Here is a 19,123-nt window from a genome sequence, read left to right as displayed (position 1 = left end):
AGAGTCAGTCCATTCCCTTTCTATGTCCCTGATTCATTATAATCAGGCAGTTCATTCTGTACATCAGATTATTTATTCACTTGATTCTTAGATTCACTTGTTGATAGATGCATGTTTGTTGTTCACAATTTGTATCTTTACCTTTTTCTTCTTCCTCTTCTTAAAGGATACCTTTCAGCATTTCGTATAATACTGGTTTAGTGGTGATGAACTCCTTTAGCTTTTCCTTATCTGTGAAGCTCTTTATCTGACCTTCAATTCTGAATGATAGCTTTGCTGGATAAAGTACTCTTGGTTGTAGGTTCTTGGTATTCAGCACTTTGAATATTTCTTGCCATTCCCTTCTGGCCTGCAAAGTTTCTGTTGAGAAATCAGCTGACAGTCGTATGGGTATTCCCTTGTAGGTAATTAAGTCTCTTTCTCTTGCTGCTTTTAAGATTCTCTCTTTGTCTTTCGCTCTTGGCATTTTAATTATGATGTGTCTTGGTGTGGTCCTCTTTGGATTCCTTTTGTTTGGGGTTCTCTGCGCTTCTTGGACCTGTAAGTCCATTTCTTTCACCAGGTGGGGGAAGTTTTCTGCCATTATTTCTTCAAATAGGTTTTCAGTATCTTGCTGTCTCTCATCTTCTGGCACCCCTATTATTCTGATGTTTGTACGCTTGAAGCTGTCCCAGAGGCTCCTTACACTATCTTCCTATTTTCGGATTCTTTTTTCCTTTTGCTTTTCCGGTTGGGTGTTTTTTGCTTCTTCGAATTTCAAATCTTTGACTTGATTCTTGCGCTCCTCTGGTCTGCTATTGGGTGTCTGTATAATATTCTTTATTTCAGTCCGTGTATGCTTAATTTCTAGTTGGTTCTTTATCACAACATCGAGGGTCTCATTAGTTTTCGTGAGTCTCTCATCAAGTTTATTGGCTGCTTCTAGCACATTATTGCAAGCCCTCAAAATTGCATTTTTTAGCTCTATATCCTCCATTTCTGTCATGTTTTTTTGTCTCCGCATCTTTTATGCTTTCTTGGTGCACCCCCTTGTGGTCTTTGTGTGCAGTCTTGTTCTAGTTAAGCCTTGATTGTTATAGTTAATACTAGAGGGATTTGACCACCAGGCCGACTGGCTGTGAGAATCAGCTGTGTGGAAAACTTCTGTCCTCTGGGGAGGTGCTAATCTAGCCTTTGCCTGAGGCGATCCGGCAAATGGCTCTGCGCAGGGCTTGGGCGGGGCGGGCTCAACAGGGTGGGCAGAGGGAGCAGTTATGACTGCTCTCAGTCCCGTTCTCAGAGGCTCTGCTTCTCAGAACCCCAGCCACAGCTGCAAATCTCGGAGAGAAGGCTGCCCTCACATTTCAACTGATGCCAGACAATCCCACTTCTCCCGTTTGAGTCTGAGTCCCCAGAGACTTGCCCGGATCTGGAGCTCAGAGTCTGAGACTCCCTCCTGATTGAAAACGACAACCACGCACTCAGCCACCAGCCCGCTCTTCTCTCGCACCTCCGCACCTTTGTATTTTCCACACTGCGCCTCTTCTGAGCCTCGGTATGCTGTTGTCTTTCCTTCTAGTTGAAGAGTCTGTCCTTGGCCAGCCTTCCTGTGGTTCTGGGTGATGTCCGTTCCGTCTTTTAGTTGTATTTTTAAGTGGTTGTTTGCGGCAGCAATCTCAGGTGTTTACCTATGCCGCCATCTTGGTCTCCCCTCGGTCTGTTGTTCATAATTTGTATCTTTACCTTTTTCTTCTTCTTTCTCTTCTTAAAGGATACCTTTCAGCATTTCATATAATACTGGTTTGGTGGTGATGAACTCCTTTAGCTTTTTCTTATCTGTGAATCTCTTTATCTGACCTTCAATTCTGAATGATAGCTTTGCTGGATAAAGTAATCTTGGTTGTAGGTTCTTGCTATACATCACTTTGAATATTTCTTGCCACCCCCTTCTGGCCTGCAAAGTTTCTGTTGAGAAATCAGCTGACAGTCGTATGGGTACTCCCTTGTAGGTAACTGACTTTCTTTCTCTTGCTGCTTGTAAGATTCTCTCTTTGTCTTTCGCTCTTGGCATTTTAATTATGATGTGTCTTGGTGTGGTCCTCTTTGGATTCCTTTTGTTTGGGGTTCTCTGCACTTCCTGGACTTGTAAGTCTATTTCTTTCACCAGGTAGGGGAAGTTTTCTGTCATTATTTCTTCAAATAGGTTTTCAATATCTTGCTCTCTCTCTTCTTCTGGCACCCCTATAATTCGGATGTTGGTATGCTTGAAGCTGTCCCAGAGGCTCCTTACACTATCTTCCGTATTTTTGGATTCTTTTTTCATTTTGCTTTTCCGGTTCGGTGTTTTTTGCTTCTTTATATTTCACATCGTTGACTTGATTCTTGCGATCATCTAGTCTGCTGTTGGGAGTCTGTATAATATTGTTTATTTCAGTCAGTGTATGCTTAATTTCTAGTTGGTCCTTTATCATAACCTCAAGGGTCTCATTAGATTTCTTGTAGGTCTCATTAAGTTTATCGGCAGTTTCTAGAAAATTCTTAAAAAACCTAAAAATGTGGTTTTGAACTCTATATCCAGTAGTTTGCTTTTCTCCATTTCTGTCATTTGTGTCCTGTTTCTTTGTCTACGCATTTTTTATGCTTCCCTGTGTTGATAAAGTGGTTTTCTGTGCTAAGTGTCCTCTAGGGCCCAGTGGTTAAGCCTCCCGAATTACCTGAGGAGGACACGTTTGGTGCACCCCCTTGTGGTCTTTGTGTACAGTCTTCAAGGTACGTGCCCTTGACTGGGACCAAAACCAGGGATGCTTCAGTTTGGGGGTCTAACCACTGAGCGACCTAACAGGGCTGCTTCAGTAGGTTTCATTGCCAACAAGTGGCCCAGCTGTGTGGATGCCTGCAGTCGGGGGCCATAGCTGAAGAGGCAGGAGTGACTGAATTGTTTGACACAAGGGACCCACTCACCCTCCTCCTGAGTCCTAACTCTCCCCACCAGACAATGTCCGGGTGTGGGTACCAGGGAGGTGATGAGCAGACATCCGGGACACACAGCAGGGTCCATCTCGTGTGGGCTAGGCATCCAGGGGGGTGTCCCAGACACTGAAATGGCCCCCCTTTTTTCAAAAAGACTTTGCAGACCTGGAGTCACCACAGAGCAGTCAGCACAGTTACCACACTGGGCAACCAGAGAGCTCTGACCAACAGAGTCAGTCATACAGGAGAATCCCCTGGGGAGCCATACCCCAGAACAGGCAAACCCTTATCTGTGGGTGTGGCCACCAAGCCCGGGTGCGGGAGAGTCTCCGTTAGTTGAGCATCATCTTGTGCAGCAAAAGATAGATTCAATCCTTGGAACAGGTGCCTACAGGGAGCAACCAATCTCTCTCTCTCTCTCTCTCTCTCTCTCTCTCTCTCTCTCTCTCTCTCTCCTCTCTCTCTCTCTCTCTCTCTCTCTCTCTTTCTCTCTCTCTCTCTCTCTCTCTCTCTCTAAAATGCTGTGGCCTTCGCTGGTTTGGCTCAGTAGATAGAGTGTTGGCCTGCGGACTGAAGGGTCCCAGGTTCAATTCCATTCAAGGGCACATGTGCGGGTTTCAGGCTGCATCCCCAGTAGGGGGCGTGCAGGGGGCAGCCCATCCATGATTCTCTCATCATTGACGTGTCCATCTCTCCCTTCCCTCTGCCTTCCCCTTAGAAATCAATACAAATATATATAGAAAATAAAAAATGTGATGTATCTGACATCCACATTGCACTGGGTATTCTGTAGGGAATCTGGTCACTCTCCTGGGACCTCCCTATTCTACATAAAAATAAAGGATAACAGAGGACAAACAAGAGATAATGATTGAATCATGAAATATTTATTGAAACGAACAGCAAGACTGACAGAGTATGGGGCCAATAGGAAACATGAATAATTACTCAAGGACCCCAATTCTAATTCATAGAACCCCATCTAAGTGCTCATCGACCATTTTTGCATCAAAAGTTTCAGTTACCAATCTGTTACACCTTCACCAAGGGACACACACAGGAGAGAGACCCGTTAATGTCCTTCTTGGTCAGAAGGGACCTGGAGCAGAAGGCCAGGTGGCAATGGGGACACGGGTAGGGTCTCAGGCCCGTGTGGGTGCGCATGTGGACGTTGAGATTCTCAGGCCCGTGTGGGTGCGCATGTGGACGTTGAGATTCCCACGGTGGAGGAAACTTTTGTGGCAGACGTCGCACTCGTATGGCAGTTGTGGGTGAACCTCTTCTGGCAGACTGTACAGCAGAACGGCTTCTCGCCCGTGTGGATCATCTGGTGGACCCGGAGGTCCGAGGACTGAATGAAGCCCTTGGAACACACAAGGCACTGGAAGGGTCTCTCTCCTGTGTGTGTCCTCCGGTGAAGGTCTAACTGCGATTTGTAGCTGAACCTTTTGCTGCAGTCTTGGCACTCGTAGGGTACCTTTCTCCTGGGTTCTTTGCCAACAGCGTGACCAGTGGGCTCCATGGTGCTTGACGCACCCACTGAATTGCACCCGTGCTGTCTGGTGACTTCTCCTCTATCCAACGACATGGCTCCTTCTTGAGGCTCCTCTTGGGGCGTGGGAGTGTTGTCCCTTTTTCTCTTGGTGGCACCTCCTGCATTCCCAGAACCTCTTCTCTTTGGACGCTGACTCAAAGCCTGTGTCTCCGGAGCATGGGTGGGAGGTACGTCACCGGCATCCACACTCTCCAGGCCAATTCCTTCCGGAGGGTTCTGCTCCCCCTCTGTCTTCACCGAGTCTCCTGAAAGAAAGCATTCAGCACACAATATTAATCAAAGAGCACTTTCAACTCAGCTCAGGGACTGAGCATCCACCCAGGAACCAAGAAGTTGCCACCTCCACTCCCTGTCAGGGCACATACCCTGGTTGTGGGGCTCGACCCCCGGTGGATGCCAGGCAGAAGGCAGCCAATCGATTATTTTCCCTATCATCCATGTTTCTATCTCTCTCTATCTACCCTCCACTCTCTCTAAAAATAAATATAAGTATATTTTTTTATTAAAAGAGCACTTTTAACACTACCAAACGCCTTTGAACCAAAGCCGATGTAGGTTGTAAAACATTCCCATCAACCAACAAACCCGAGAATTTAGACGTTAGGGCACCCAAGAGTCTGTGATAGAGAAGGCTTGGCATTGAGAGCCAACCGTCCCCAATAGATGACCACGCTGGATGCCCAGGTGGGGACCCAGCAGAGGGGGCATCAATAATGAAGCATAGTAATCTCTATTTTGTGAAGCTGCTGTTTGAAATGCTCTGCTATTTTCAGAGAGTCCCTTGTTCTGTAAGTCAACTCTGCCATTTTCAGAAGGTCTGTTATTCTGTAAATTAACATTGTTTTTTAGCTTAAATAATAGAAAAGATAAATGTAACTGTCTGACCTGGCAAGCTAGCTATCAAACCTAAGGGGCTGAGAAGCTGATACTGATAATATTCCCATGTCAGGTGTTTGTTAGATATGATTCCTACTCAAGACCACAAGCTGTCTGGAAAAATAACTTACAGAAGGACTTAGAAGGATATTCAAAAAAGGAATACTCTTTCCTTTGTTTTCTCTGGATTTGACAGAGATATTCTCCTCTGAGCCTGCATGTCATAAAGACTCCTAACCAATTGGTTCATTAAGGCGTCTTGTCTCTAGCTCGCTGATTGATGACACAATAATCATTGCTCTACAAGCCCAGTTTCCATACTCACCAGGACTGCTGGGAAGTGAAGGCTCTGGAGATGTGACTACTGCTGCCTCTTCCCTGTCTTCCATCACATCCTTCTCCAACTTCACCAAATTCTCCATGGGCCTCACAGCCTCCAGATCACTTTTCTTGGGAATCGCCTCCAGCAAGAAGACTTTCTGCCCCTGACATGGGTAACCAAGGGGGGTTAAATGTGTTTGAAACCAGGGGTGGGAAGCTCCATCCCTCCTTCCCCCGTCCTGTCCATCTCCCTGACCTTAGACCCCAGCTTACCTAACACCACAGTTTTGTGGCTCTGCCTAGACTTTCTTGGGGCCAAGCCCATCACCCCCAACTCCCAAGTCTGTCCCTATGTGGACCCATCACACCTTTACTTCAAGCTCATACATGACATTCCTTACACTTTTTGTTCTTGTTGTTAATCCTCACCCCAGGATATTTTTCCCATTGATTTTTAGAGAGCAAGAAGGGAGGTGGAGAGAGAGTAGAGCAAGAGAAAGAGAGAGTGAGAGAAAAAGACAGAGAGAGGCAGAAGGAGAGACAGAGACATCAATGGGAGACACATATTGATTGATTGACTCCTGCAATCACCCCAACTGGGCAGGGAATGGAACCTGCAGCCCAAGTATGTGCTCTTGACTGGGAATCAAACCCACAGCTGTAGCAGCTATGATCACCACATCCACTAGTACCAGCTCCCACCTGTCCCCACAGATCAGGGCATCACACACTCACCTGTGCCCACACCACGTCACTGGTTCCTGGCTGGTTCCCCGGCTCTCTGTTGACAACCTGGCTCTTCCCAGGATGTACCCCCGTCTTACTAATGGGGGATTGGTACTTCATGGACAATTCCAACACGTGGTCTGTGTCAGCAACTTCCTCGTCAGGCATCTGGACATCAAAATTTTCCTCAAGATACTTCTGCCCTTGGAAGGTGACAACCTTCTGTGGGGAGAAAATTAAACAAGATAAGACCCGGGATGTGTCCTACTCCTTGCGTGTGTCCTACTCAACACTCACACTTTCAGTGGAACAACACATGGATGTTTCCCTCTCTCCCCCTTCCTCATTCTCTACAAAAAAGTGATTGTTTTAATCAATCAATCAAATACAACCTCCCAAATGGTGGCAACCAACATTGGTAGAGGCTCCCTGCAGAGAAAAGCACCGTCCTTGCACCTGGTCTGTGCCTCAGTTTCCCCACCCCTGAGGCAGAACCGACAAGTCTACCCCCTGAGGTTATTCTGAGGTCAGTGGGAAAGTGAGCCTGAGGACGGAGGTCAAATGTCAGAAGATGTCCATCTCAGGAATGCTAATGCGGCCTGCCCGCCATTGGCTCAGTGCCTAAGTATCTACCTACCTATGAACCTGGAGGTCAGGATTTGATTCCAGGCCAGGGCGTCACACTGGGTTGTGGGCTTGATTCTTACTGCAGAGGCATGCAGGAGGGGCCAAACAATGATTTTCTCTCATCATTGATGTTTCTCTCTCTCTCTCCCTCTCTCTCTCTGAAATCAACACAAATATATTTAAAAAATGAAACACAGAAAATTAAAGAATGCCGCTGTGTACATTTACTGGCCTCCCTTCCCCTTGCCCATCATGAGGTTTCCACTCACCCATTTCCTGGGTTTCTTCTTATTTCTCAGCAAGACCTTAAGTTCCTCACAGCTCTGCACAAGCCTCTCCCTCACCAAGACCTGCAGCTCCAGGGGCATGCAGGTCATGAACTTCTCCAGCAGAAGCTTATCCAAGATCTGCTTCTTGGTGAGCACATCCGGCCTCAGCCAGCGATGGAGGAGCGCAGACATTGTGTGCATGCTCTGGAGTGGGTCCGAGTCCTTTGGGTGTTGGAAGGCTCTGAAGAGCAAGTGCCACTTCTCAGAGTCCCAGTGCTGTTCTTCAGTGAGGTTTTCCTGGGGCAGTCCGGCTGGTGTCAGGTCCCAGCCCAGGCTGCCCTGTGGGTGCCCATGACCATTGGAAAATGCCTAGTCTGTAGCCATATTCCCTGGGAACGTCTCTAATTGGACTGCAGCAAACCCAGCCTGAAGTCAGCTCCTGATGGAGAGCGACTGGAGGTATGGACTCAGTAACAGGTTCACAGTTCTGGCAGAAAGAGAGGAGAGAAAGAGATGGGTTTCACCTCCTGATGCACCCAATACTAAACACCCCTCACTGGTCCCATATTGAGTACCCTGGAAGTTAACCCATAGTATTCTTCTCTTAAACAATATTTCATTTTATTGATTTTAGATAGATGAATGAAGAGGAGAGAGAGAAAGAAACATCAATTAGTTGACACCTGCTGGCCCTCCAATGTGGACTGAGCCTGAAAGCTGGGCATGTGCCTGACCAGGAAACAATCCAGTGATCTGTTCGTTCATTGGTCAACACTCAACAACTGAACAACACTGGCCGAGCTCCAAAATCTATTTCAACAATAACATCAGTGTTTATTGCTTCTCCTCAAGACAGCTCAGTTGGTTAGTGTGTCTTTCTCCTAGGTCAAGTTTGCAGATTCCATGCCTGGTCAGAGCACAGACAGGAGTCAACCAATGAATGCAATGCTAAGTGCAACAACAAATCTCTCTCTCTCTTTCAAAAACCATCAATTAAAAAAAGATAAGATACAGCAATTCCATTGGTAAATTATAATCACTATTTGGTCATGATTCTATAGGAAAATACAGAAAACAAATATTTACAACCTGGAATTCCATGGGATTTAATATGTTGTAAATATCAAGCTATAATTTCCCCCCAACATTTCTACTTTGTCCCAGACAAGAGACAGCACAAAAGAATCCTAAGAGAATTAAGCTCCTACAGATATTGACTTATTGTAATCACTTCCAAACCCCAGGTCTTGGATGCCCTCGCCTCACTCACCGCCTCCCCAGCCCCCGCACCAGCAGTTCCTGCAGCCCAGACTGGCGAACTCTGTGCCATGCGCTAAAACCCGCCTGTTTATATTCGCGCTCTGGGCATCACTTCTTGTTCCCGCCCCGCCCTGTGATTGGTTAGAGACCAGGGTTGATCCATTTTTCATAATCCGCTGGGACATGGTTTCCGGGAGAGAAACGCCTGCGGCCCCATGGGGCGTGTTGGCCTATGAGCTGCTTAGCACGTGTCTGAAGCGTGTCAGGACTCAGACACGCAGACCAGCCCTGGCGGGTGTGACTCAGGGATACCAGCGCGGGCCTGAGTGCCGAGGGGTCACGGAGGGTCGCGGGTTCGATTCCCCATTTGGGCACATGCCCTGGTTTTGGGTTCAAGCTCAATAGGTTCAATGTTTCTCCCCCGCCCCCCCTCTCTTTCTGTCCCTAGAAGTAATTTAAAAAGAAAATAATTTATTTTTTAAAAAATAAAAAAGCCCGCCCTAACCTGCTGGGCTCAGTGGACAGAGCATCAGCCTGAGAACTGAAGTGTCCCAGGTTCGATTCTGGTCAAGGGCAGGTACCTTAGTTGTGGGCACATGTACCTTAGGAGCCGGTGTGCAGGAGGCAGCTGATCGATGTTTCTCTCTCATGATGTTTCTAGCTCTCTGTCCCTCTCCCTTCCTCTCTGTAAAAAATCAATACAATATATTTTAAATAAATAAATAAATAAAAAAGCCAGCCTGGTCTGCAGGCGATGGAGACCCGGTCGCAGACCAGGAGGATTCCGCTTGGCGGGAGCTCGCTGCCATCTCTCCTCCTCAGCGTCACCGGTGAGAGCCATCGGAAGCTGTGAGTTCCCAGCCGTCGGAAGCGGCTGGACCTGGAGGGTGAGGGGGGTCCAGGAGGTCACGGATTCGGTGTGTGTTTGGACATTGGGACTGAGAGGGATTCAGGGACCAAGCGAGGGCGGCCCAGGCTGCTCCCATCACTCACCCGGCAGGTGGGTGGGGCCTGGCGTTGCCCCTGTTCCAGGCCAAGGGCCGGATACGGGAGGGGGTGCCGAGGCGGAGGAACTACAGAGCCCCTGGCCAGACCCCAAGGAGGTGGGACAGAAGGACCATCCCCACCCCGAGCCAGGCGCGCACAGATCTCTGGGAGCACCAGCCTGGCTCCTGATCACAGCCCAGTCTCCAGAACCACCGCCCCGGCGGGCCTGGTGCTGAGCCGGCCCTTTCCCTGCCTCTGAGGGACGTGGGGTGACCTGATCCTGGGGCCGCAGCAGGTGTGCGTATCTCCCGCTGGTGGAAATGGGGGAGCCTTCACCTCCATCATCTCTCACTGGATCCCCTCTCTAGACTCAAGGGCAGGAAGGTCTGCCCAGGAGCTGGGTGGGTTCCCAAAAACCCTCCCTCCGCCCCCCGAGGGTGGCACCCCTACAGAACCCGGGACGGGCTGGCACCTCATCAGTGACTTTATTTCTGGGCAGATGCTGGTGAATTGTATCCAGGGGCTTCGCAGAGCCGGCATCTCCGTCTCCCTCCTGCCTTCCTGGGTGGCAGACCACAGAGCCGCTGCCAGGCCCCTCCCCTGCCTTCAGCTGCCCCTCTGCCCAAGGAGCCCACCTGCCTTCCTCTCCTGGGCCCCTGGCCCGCCACGATGCCCCCCAGCCCCCAAAGGGTGTGCGCCCGAGGGAGGGGGGGGGCAGGGGACCATGCGGAGGCCCCTTCCACGGGTGGGGCGGGCGGGGTCAGGAGGGGTGGGCGGAGGGGAGATCTGAGTGTCTGGACTTCTCATTGCCCTTTGCGAACTGGGACTAAATTCAGAAGAAAAACACAGGCTACTTTGAACTCAGGAAAAAAGTCAAGTCCACTCGGAACAGAAGCTCCCCCAGCCCCAACCGTGGGCAGCTCCGCCCGCTCACCGGCCCAGACCCCCGCCTCCCACGACAGCGGGGTTTTGGGCAGAAACAGCTGGGAAGGACCCGAGGACATTGGGGTACAGGTCGGCTTAGACCAGGGAGGAGCCAGGCAGGGGAGGGGCAGCTCCTGGTGCCAGGCAGGGCTGGAGGAGGCAGCGGGCAGAAACATGGCAGGTGGCTACTCCAGAAGCCAGGACAGAAACGGCTCCTCGCCCTCAGGAGCAATCATGGCTCCTTAGATGTCTGTGGAATGAATAGGTGGTTCATGGCGGTGTGAGGAAGGCCAGCTGTGGCCAGCCCCCTGCTGCCATGTGGAGCTCTGCCTCTAGGCCCCCATCCTTCTCCTGTCAGTCACTCACCCCACAGACACCCCTGAGCACCCAGTGTGTGTGCCAGGCTCTGACTCTGGGGAACTCTGAGTCTCCTAGAGTAGACAGCGCCACTGAGCAGACTCTGGAGTGAGGAGAGGAGGCACTGTAGTGAGTGCTGATGCCTGGAGCTGAGCTCTCCTGGAAACAGACAGCACAAACCCAGGCTGCCTCCACTAGGTATCATGGAATTTGTCTGCAGGACAACATCACACCAACCACATGCATGTGGGGCCATGAGATAAGTGCACAGGAGACCCAGACGTGCCCAGTGAGTCCTGAGCTGTGCTTCTGCTGGTGTTTCGTGGAAGGGAGAAGCAGTTTTTCACAAGGGCCGAGCAGGCATGCCCAGGGCACCCTACTTGGCTTCAAATCCCAGCTCAGGACTCATTTCCTGTGTGACCTCGGGACAGTCATCCTACCCCCCCACCCCAGGCTTGTTCCTTTTCTATGAGCAGGTGTGATGGTTAGTACCCACCTCGGGCACCTGTCCTGGACAGTGGTGTTGACAGTGGAGATCTTCCCAGGGAAGCCCTGTTCTAGCTCTTAGACATTTTTTTCTTGCCTTTTTATTTTTATTTTATTTTATTTTAACTTTTTGTTGTTGTTGTTGTTGTTAGTGCTAAACCTCACTGGAGGATATATTTTCCATTGATATTTAGAGAGAGTGGAAAGGAGGCAAAGAGACAGAGAGAAACATGTATTGAAAGAGACACATTGATTGGTTGCCTCCCCCAAGCACGGGACCAGGGCCCAGGATCCTGCCCCCAACCAGTACATGACCTTGACTGAAATGGAACCCAGGACCTTCATTCAGTCCATTGGGCTCAGTGACCGCAGACCCATAGGTCTCCCCTGCAGGTGCCAGGACAAGCATCTCAGAAGCACCCACATCTTTCATTCCAGTCTGACTGGGAAGTGGTTACTCGGGAGCAGGAAAGCTGACCGCCACCATTTTTGGGGAAGTTTCAGACCAATCAATGAACACAAGCTCGGATAAAAAAAAGTATTTGGAGAAGGCCACTACAACGAGTGTAATTGAGCCCATACTTATGTACCATTATATTGTAAACTCATTATTTGAACAGTTCAATGAAAGATTCAACCAATTTAGAAGCATAGAACAGACCATTAAAATAATTAAGTATCTGGATGTAGTTGTTTACAGTACTTTGGAATTAAAGGATTTCCAATGGATACAAATTGAGGATTTTCAAGGTAGCATTTGAACTCATGTGTTTGTCAACTTAAGGTTGAAACTTGAAAATCTGGAATGAAATCGTTTGAATAATGAAGAAGATTGCAACTATGGGTCTGAAACATGGTGTCTGTGGGTCTGACATGAGAGCCTGTGTGTGTGACATGAGGGGCCTGTGGGTGTGACATGAGGGCCTGTGTGTCTGACATGAGGGGCCTGTGGGTGTGACATGAGGGCCTATGTGTCTGACATGAGGGGCCTGTGGGTGTGACATGAGGGCCTGTGTGTCTGACATGAGGGGCCTGTGGGTGTGACATGAGGGGCCTGTGTGTCTGACATGAGGGGCCTGTGGGTCTGATCTGTGCCCTTGACCCATGCCCCCTGGAGCCAGGGGCCCGGCTGGGAGCAGTACCCACCTCAGAGCCCAAGGACCTCCAGCCGGCTTCCAAGGGCCCGGCTGGGAGCAGTACCCACCTCAGAGCCCAAGGACCTCCAGCCGGCTTCCAATGATCCCTCCCCAGCCCGTGTCACATGGAGCAGAAGAGGGGCCGCTGAGCGCAGTCAGCCCGCAGAACAGGAGTCAAGGCTATGACTGTGGGATTGTGGTTTCCCGGCCACAGAGGCCGGGAGCACAGCCCATGTGAGTCACTGCTGTGCGCGTTCTCATCATTCCCTGTCCTTCCTGTCACACTGTGAGCATCAGGAAAGCTGGGGTTTTTTTTCTTTGATTATTAGAGAGAGTAAGAGGGGAGATAGAGAGAGAGAGAAAGAGAGAGAGAGAGAGAGAGAGAGAGAGAGAGAGAGAGAGAGAGAGAGAGATGGAAACATGGATGGGCTGACTCCTGTAAGCACCCTACTGGGGTTGGATCCAGAAACCCCTCATGAACCGAACAGGGCATTTAACTGGGGACCTCCTGGTGCGGGGGTCCATGCTCAGCCTCGGAGCAACCCCTGCCAAGCAGTCGACTAGCCCCATGGTCGGCAAACTGCGGCTCCAGAGCCACAGGCAGCTCTTTGGCCCCTTGAGTGTGGCTCTTCCTAAGCCTTAGGAGTACCCTAATTAAGTTAATAACAATGTACTTACCTATATAGTTTAAGTTTAAAAAATTTGGCTCTCAAAAGAAATTTCAATCGTTGTACTGTTGATATTTGGCTCTGTTGACTAATGAGTTTGCCAACCACTGGGCTAGACCATCGACGTGTTAGGGCTCTTGATGTTCGCACAACGTCAAAGGCGCAGAAGCACCCATTTGTCAGAGGGTCCCCATCCTTAGGCGGCGCAGGGATGACTGTGAATGGATGGAACACATCAGAGCAGCGCGCTGTGCCCCTGAGCCTCCCGGTGCTCCCTGTCAGTTACACCTGAAGCCCTTCTAGAAGCTCCTGCGGGCTCCCTGGGCCACACTGGGCTCCCGTGGAGGAGCACTGAGCCGAGTCGCTGTGAAAATCACCGCAACTGCCATCCACAGGTTAGATCCTAAATAGTCACGCCCAGCAGCACAGGGTCCCAGGTGCTCCATGACCCTTAAAATCAGCAGCAAGGGACAAAGAACGAGGAGGCAGGAAGCAGGACATGGCAGGTCTGCGTCAGCCACGTGAGCGTCCCCAGAGGCAGGGAGGCAGAGAGCAGAAATGGAGGGCAGCACGTGGCAGTGTTAACGGGGCCGCCAGCATCAGGGTGCGGGGGGGTGGGGCTTTGGTCTCAGGGGACCATACGGGGAGGCCTTGCAGGGGAGAAGGTGCCATAGGCCAGAGGGTGACTCTGTGAGTGACCCACCGTGGAGACACCGGCTCAGGCCAGGGGGACAGTGACCATGGCAACGGAGATGGACCCCAAGATGGCAAAGCTCAAGTTGCACCCCGAGTGGGAGCAGAACCCCGTGTCTACATTACAGTGATGAACTGGAAACCCAAGTGGCACCTCTATCCCTGGCACCTTCCACACTGTCTAACAGGGTGTATCCATCCCATCAGCCAATATAGAGGGTCGGCCGTGTAAAAACATTGCAGGTGTGAGAAGCAACTCACTGAAAACCAAGCTCCTACCTTGATTTTGTCTGTAACACGCAGGAATCTCACAGAAATAGGAATGGACTAAACATACAGAAAATGGGTAAAACAACTCTTCATTCTCCAATGTGTTTGTCTTCCTCTAGAAAATAACCTCTCCACTGACGGAGGAGTGATGTTACCCAAGTCCAACATCAGAACTGTGCCATTGGAAGGTGGGTATTGCTCATATCCACCCTGAGATAAAATTTACATAAAATCTTCAATATTCCTTAAAAAAGAGAGACTTCTTTCAACAGCTGCACTGCTCAAAGGGAAAACGTATTTCCTGAATAATTTCCATGTAACTTTATTAACTTCCTTAGATTAGGAACTGACTTTAACATCTCACAGGGCAGCATTCATTTCACATTGATTGTTGGGGATTTAATATGATAAATGGTATTGATGAAATGATTACCGAGTAAGGATCATTATTGGTGATGTCTACATATTTATCATCTCAAATGTGATTTCATGAACCCAGGAGTTCCAGGGCCCCTCAGGAGCAGCAGGGAGGGGCTGACAGGGCAGAACAGGGCCCTAGAAGGAGGCAGGAGCAGGAGGAACCTGAACACCCATCTCTCCACACCACGGGGTCCTGTGTGCAGGGAGCCCTGGGCCTGTGGGACAATGACGGGCAAAATGCCTCCAGTGGCTATAAGATGGGGACACCCAGACAATGAGACCAAAGCTCTCACACAAAGGCAGGAACAGGCATACTATCCACCAAAAAAAGAGAGAAATAACAAACACCCAGGAGATGAGGGCAGAGGGTGGGACCCTGGATTGAGCTCAGGCTGCCCTGCCCAGGAGGGCCTCGCTGTCCAGGGTCCTGGAGATGCTGCTCTAGGACACGTGACAAGGCCTGGGGGAGGCCTGAATCTCTGTGACCACAGGTCCTGGTGGGACAGGGTTCCACTGAGGCACAAGGTCAGAGGAGCAGAGAGGTGACCCGGGCAATGAGTGACTACATCAAAGCCCACGATGCACTGAGCACTGACCATGCACAGGCCATGCACAGGCCCCAACCACGCTTCCTCCTCACAGCCCCTCCTGTCCCACCTGGGACAGGCTCAGCACTGCAAACACGTGGGTTCTGGAAAGTTCTCAGTGCTTCCATCCATTTCCTCTCAAACTTTAGGATCTTCTCCTTTAATTAACCCATCAATGCTCCATGGCAAGCAATGAACACAGTCACATCAGAGTCTCATTTGAATACGGAGCAGGAAGTGGCAGCTCAGAGCACCAAGGAGTAAAGGCAGGGATGGGGAGGGCCCAGCCCAACTCTATTGACAGGAAAGTGGGGGGTGCAGGGCGGGGCAGCCCCCCAATCAGAGGTTCTTGAGTCAAGAAGTGGGAGCATGAACATCTTCCACCACTCAGTCCCCACAAGGCAGCTGCCTCACGCTGTGGAGGACAAGCATCATGAACAGATTCAGGTCAGTGGCTGTAACTGGTGACATTCTCAAAGCCCACTTCATGCTCACAGTGTCCCACAGACTCCCCACCACCCAGTCCTCCCCTCTGCCAACCCCTCCCCTCGGTAGGGTTTCCCCTGTATAGGCCCAGAGAGACACATCAGAGCCCTGGGCATATCATTGCCTGGCGTGGACACAACAGGACGGGGTCAGACCCAGGACAGAAGATTCAAGGAGAAAATATGGGGAGTGGGTTCCCCCAATGGCTCTCATCTGCACTGTCTCAGGGACTCAGGGGTTCCCCCTCCATACTCACTGGCAGCCTGAGCATAGCTCCCTCCTGTTCCTCCTGCAGGAAGAAAACATCCCGTGAGAGACTAGGGAGGAGGCAGGGCCATGAGGTCCTAAAGAAAGCCCTAGTCCTGAGCCCCAGAGAAGTTTCCAGAACCCTGTGTATAGACCCAGGACAGGATCAGGAAAACTGAGGGAAGTGCATGTGTGAGGACTGGACCCATCGCCCTCCTGGAGGTCTATGCTCAGCAGGGACCTGCCCCCTGACCTGGGACTGCTGGGAACGGGGTCCCCACCACCAGCATCATCAGGTGATAAGTGGGTCCCTCATTTTCCCACGGACCTTACTACAGAGTAAGTGTGAGCACAGAGCCCCACACTGGCCATCACACGGGTGGGGATGGTGCTTCCCATAAAGGAGGCGGGACACACGTCTACCTGGGCTTGAACCCCCAGTGGGACAGACACTCAGACCCCACCCCTGCCCACCTGAGCGCCGTCTCCCCCACATCACAGCTCCAGACACAGCTCCCAGCAGAACCAGGACCCCAGCGATGCCCATGATGATGAAGATGAAGGTGTGAGAAGGAGGCTCTGGGAGGAGAAGGGAAGGGAGGGTGAGGGCCCTGACCCCAGGCCTCAGCCCCGACCCCACTGAGGTCCTCCAGGGCCCCTGCTGCCCTGAGAAGAGGCTCTGTGCCCACCGGCCCTCCTCACCCCATCTCAGGGTCAGGGGCTCGGGCAGCCCCTCATGCTGCACATGGCACGTGTATCTCTGCTCCTCTCCAGGGGGCACCCCCACGGCCGCCCACTTCTGGAAGGTGCCGTCCCCCGCAGGCCTGGTCTCCACCAGCTCCATGTCCTGGGTCTGGTCCTCCCCATCACGCTGCCAGGTCAGGCTGATGTCCGCAGGGTAGAAGCCCAGCGCCCAGCACCTCAGGGTGACCTCACGGGCAGAGACGGGGTGGTGGGTCACATGTGCCTTTGGAGGGTCTGAGGGGAGGGGAGAAAATGCAGGAACTTTGCAACCGCCATGGGACACTCCAGCAGTGCCCATGTGACCATCCTGAGAATGGACAGACACCTGGGTGGGGGAGGGAGCACACAGCCCACACACCAGCCTGGACAGAGGCACCTGGAAGGACCTTCTAGTCTTTAGAAAGTTCTAGAATCAGAGAGACACAGCCCAGGGCAGCAGGCCATGTGACTCAGAAAAGCTGGGGTGAGGCCTCGGACACAGTGGGTGTGGGCAGCACACAAGGCCTGAGAGAGAAGGTCCCGTTGGGTCCCAGAGCCCCTGCACGGCCCATGGGGACCGCTCATGGGCTCTTTCAGGGGGTCTCCCTGCAGCCCAGGAGAGCCTGCACCCCTAACTGCCCCTGAGAGGAGGGGGGTCCCTCTGGTACCTGACCTGCCATTCAGGGGTCTCCCTCCTTGACCCCACGGAGGGGTGTCTGACACTGACCCCCTGTGTTATCTTCTTGTAGGAGCCCCAGTCCCGGGAGAGGGGGCGGCCCCAGGGCCCCTGGTACCTGCGCGCTGCAGGGTCTCCTTCCCTTTTTCCAGGTGAATGCGGAGAAACTTCACACACAGGCCCTCCAGGTAGCTCCTGTCATGCTCTGCCACACCGGCCCCCTCCCACTTGCGCTTGGTGATCTGAGCCGCCATGTCGGCCGCGGTCCAGGAGGTCAGGTCCTCGTTCAGGGAGATGTAGTCGGCGCCATCGTAGGCGTATTGCTTGTACCCGCGGAGGAGGCGCCCGTCGGGTCCCAGGTCGCAGCCATACATGTTCTGGAAGGTGTGAGACCCTGACCCCGCCCCGCGGTCAGCACCGTCCCGCCAGCCCGGCGGGGACTGAATCTAAAACTGAAAGTGAAATCGGGTCAAAGTCCCCGCGGCTCCTCCCGGGTGGGGGCCGGGCGGGTCCCGCCGCCTCGGGGTGACGCTCGGACCCGGACCCTCGGGGCGACCCCGGCCCGTCCGTGGGGAGGGGGGTCGTGAGGGGCCCGGCGCGCGGCTCACCGTCCTCGCTGAGGTTGTAGTAGCCGCGCAGGTTCTGCAGGTTCACTCGGAAAGTCTGTGCGGCTCCCTTGGCCCTCAGCGTCTCCTCCTCCCAATACCCCGGGTCCTCCCGCTCCACCCACGGCTGCTGCATCCACGGCGCCCGCGGCTCCATCCTCGGATTCGGGGCGTCGCTGTCGAACCGCACGAACTGCGTGTCGTCCACGTAGCCGACTTCGAGGTATCGGGGTTCCCCGCGGCCCGGCCGGGACACGGCGGTGAGGAAATACCTCAGGGAGTGGGGGCCTGCGGGGCGGACGGAGGGCAGGGCCGGAGCTGGACACGCGCCTTCCCGGCCCCGCGCCCCCGCCGGGTCCCCTCGCTCCTCCAGCACCGCCGCCCCCTCCGACCCCGCACTCACCGGCCCAGCTGGGGGTCAGGACCAGCGCCCCCGTGAGCAGCAGGAGGAGGGTGGGGGGCCTCATGACCCGTATCCTCGGCGTCGGGGGGACCGTCTGAGTCCCCGCGCTTCCGCGGAGGAGTTGTAACCCGGAGCCGCGGGGACGCTGAATGGCTGCTCTGGAAACCGCTCAGCAATGGGAGTGAGAATCGTCTCCAGGCAGGAGTCGCCGACACAGGTTGGGAGAGGAGAAGTGAAACCAGGCGCTGGGGAGTCCCCACCACGGAGCTGCCCCCCAGACTCTGTCCCCTGCGGAGCCCTGAGCGCAGGCCTGGGCCCTGGGACTCGGTCCTGCCCCTCCTCCTGCGCGGGGCGCCCGTCACACTGTCCCCGAGGCCTAGCCAAGGCGCTGTGCTGTTCAGGGACTTTCCAAGGTTTTGGTGTCACCTTCTCTGTGGGGCCTCACACACAGGCAGGCGCCCAGATAACCTTGTGTGTGTGGTGACGTCATCACAGTGACCCCTCACGGAGTCACACAGGGTGAAGCTGTTATTAATCCATGTCGCTTGCTCACTGCCTGTGAGATGATAACAGGAGTCATGTTTTTCAAAAATATATGTTTTATATTGATTTCAGAGAAGAAGGAAGAGGAAGAGAGAGATAGAAACATCAATAATAAGAAATAATCATTGATCGGTTGCCTCCTACACGCCCCACACTGGGGATGGAGCCTACAACACAGGCATGTGCTCTGACAAAAAGTTGAGCTCTGACCTCCTGGCTCATAGGTCAATGTTAAACCACTGAGCCCCGCTGGCTGGGGAATATTGAATAGTTTCTGTTCTGTTCTGTCACAGTCCCCAGGGCTGTCTTGCTGGATGGCTCTTGTCCTCA

The 19,123-nt window shown here is 52.5% G+C and overlaps 2 protein-coding genes across 3 annotated transcripts; both read right to left on the bottom strand.

Moving 5' to 3' along the window:
* Positions 1–4,129: 4,129 nt before the first annotated feature.
* Positions 4,130–7,772, bottom strand: LOC102430199 (zinc finger and SCAN domain-containing protein 5B-like). The gene is made up of 4 exons (XM_023748729.1): positions 7,324–7,772; positions 6,437–6,649; positions 5,706–5,865; positions 4,130–4,749 (listed from the first exon to the last, which is right to left on the bottom strand). The coding sequence occupies exons 1-4, from the start codon at positions 7,522–7,524 to the stop codon at positions 4,130–4,132; spliced, it is 1,194 nt and encodes a 397-aa protein (XP_023604497.1). The 5' UTR covers positions 7,525–7,772.
* A 7,470-nt stretch (positions 7,773–15,242) lies between these two features.
* On the bottom strand, positions 15,243–18,343 carry LOC102429581 (saoe class I histocompatibility antigen, A alpha chain-like). 2 transcript variants are annotated; one of them, XM_023748728.1, is made up of 7 exons: positions 18,251–18,343; positions 17,851–18,135; positions 17,361–17,636; positions 16,546–16,821; positions 16,318–16,422; positions 15,854–15,886; positions 15,243–15,526 (listed from the first exon to the last, which is right to left on the bottom strand). In XM_023748728.1, exons 1-7 carry the CDS (start codon positions 18,312–18,314, stop codon positions 15,522–15,524), a joined length of 1,044 nt encoding a protein of 347 aa, XP_023604496.1. In that variant the 5' UTR covers positions 18,315–18,343; the 3' UTR covers positions 15,243–15,521. The 2 variants fall into 2 exon arrangements, with proteins under 2 accessions (XP_023604496.1, XP_006108147.1); XM_006108085.3 differs by lacking the exons at positions 15,243–15,526; positions 15,854–15,886 and having other exon boundaries at positions 16,083–16,422.
* Positions 18,344–19,123: the final 780 nt, after the last annotated feature.

This window comes from Myotis lucifugus, unplaced genomic scaffold, assembly GCF_000147115.1.
Source record: "Myotis lucifugus unplaced genomic scaffold, Myoluc2.0 scaffold_1734, whole genome shotgun sequence".
NCBI lineage: Eukaryota > Metazoa > Chordata > Mammalia > Chiroptera > Vespertilionidae > Myotis > Myotis lucifugus.
The sequence above is the reverse complement of the archived record's forward strand: the minus strand, read 5'-3'. Positions and strand labels throughout refer to the sequence as shown.

Excerpts from the sequence above, each read along its gene's own strand:
- LOC102429581 (XM_006108085.3), bottom strand. The coding sequence starts at position 18,314 with ATGAGGCCCCCCACCCTCCTCCTGCTGCTCACGGGGGCGCTGGTCCTG. Across the intron at positions 16,822-17,360 it reads GGAGACCCTGCAGCGCGCAG|ACCCTCCAAAGGCACATGTG; the intron begins GTACCAGGGGCC and ends CCCTCCCCTCAG. Across the intron at positions 16,423-16,545 it reads GCCCCTGACCCTGAGATGGG|AGCCTCCTTCTCACACCTTC; the intron begins GTGAGGAGGGCC and ends TTCTCCTCCCAG.
- LOC102430199 (XM_023748729.1), bottom strand. The coding sequence starts at position 7,524 with ATGCACACAATGTCTGCGCTCCTCCATCGCTGGCTGAGGCCGGATGTG. Across the intron at positions 6,650-7,323 it reads AGAAGAAACCCAGGAAATGG|AAGGTTGTCACCTTCCAAGG; the intron begins GTGAGTGGAAAC and ends TTCTCCCCACAG. Across the intron at positions 4,750-5,705 it reads TTCACTTCCCAGCAGTCCTG|GAGACTCGGTGAAGACAGAG; the intron begins GTGAGTATGGAA and ends GCTTTCTTTCAG.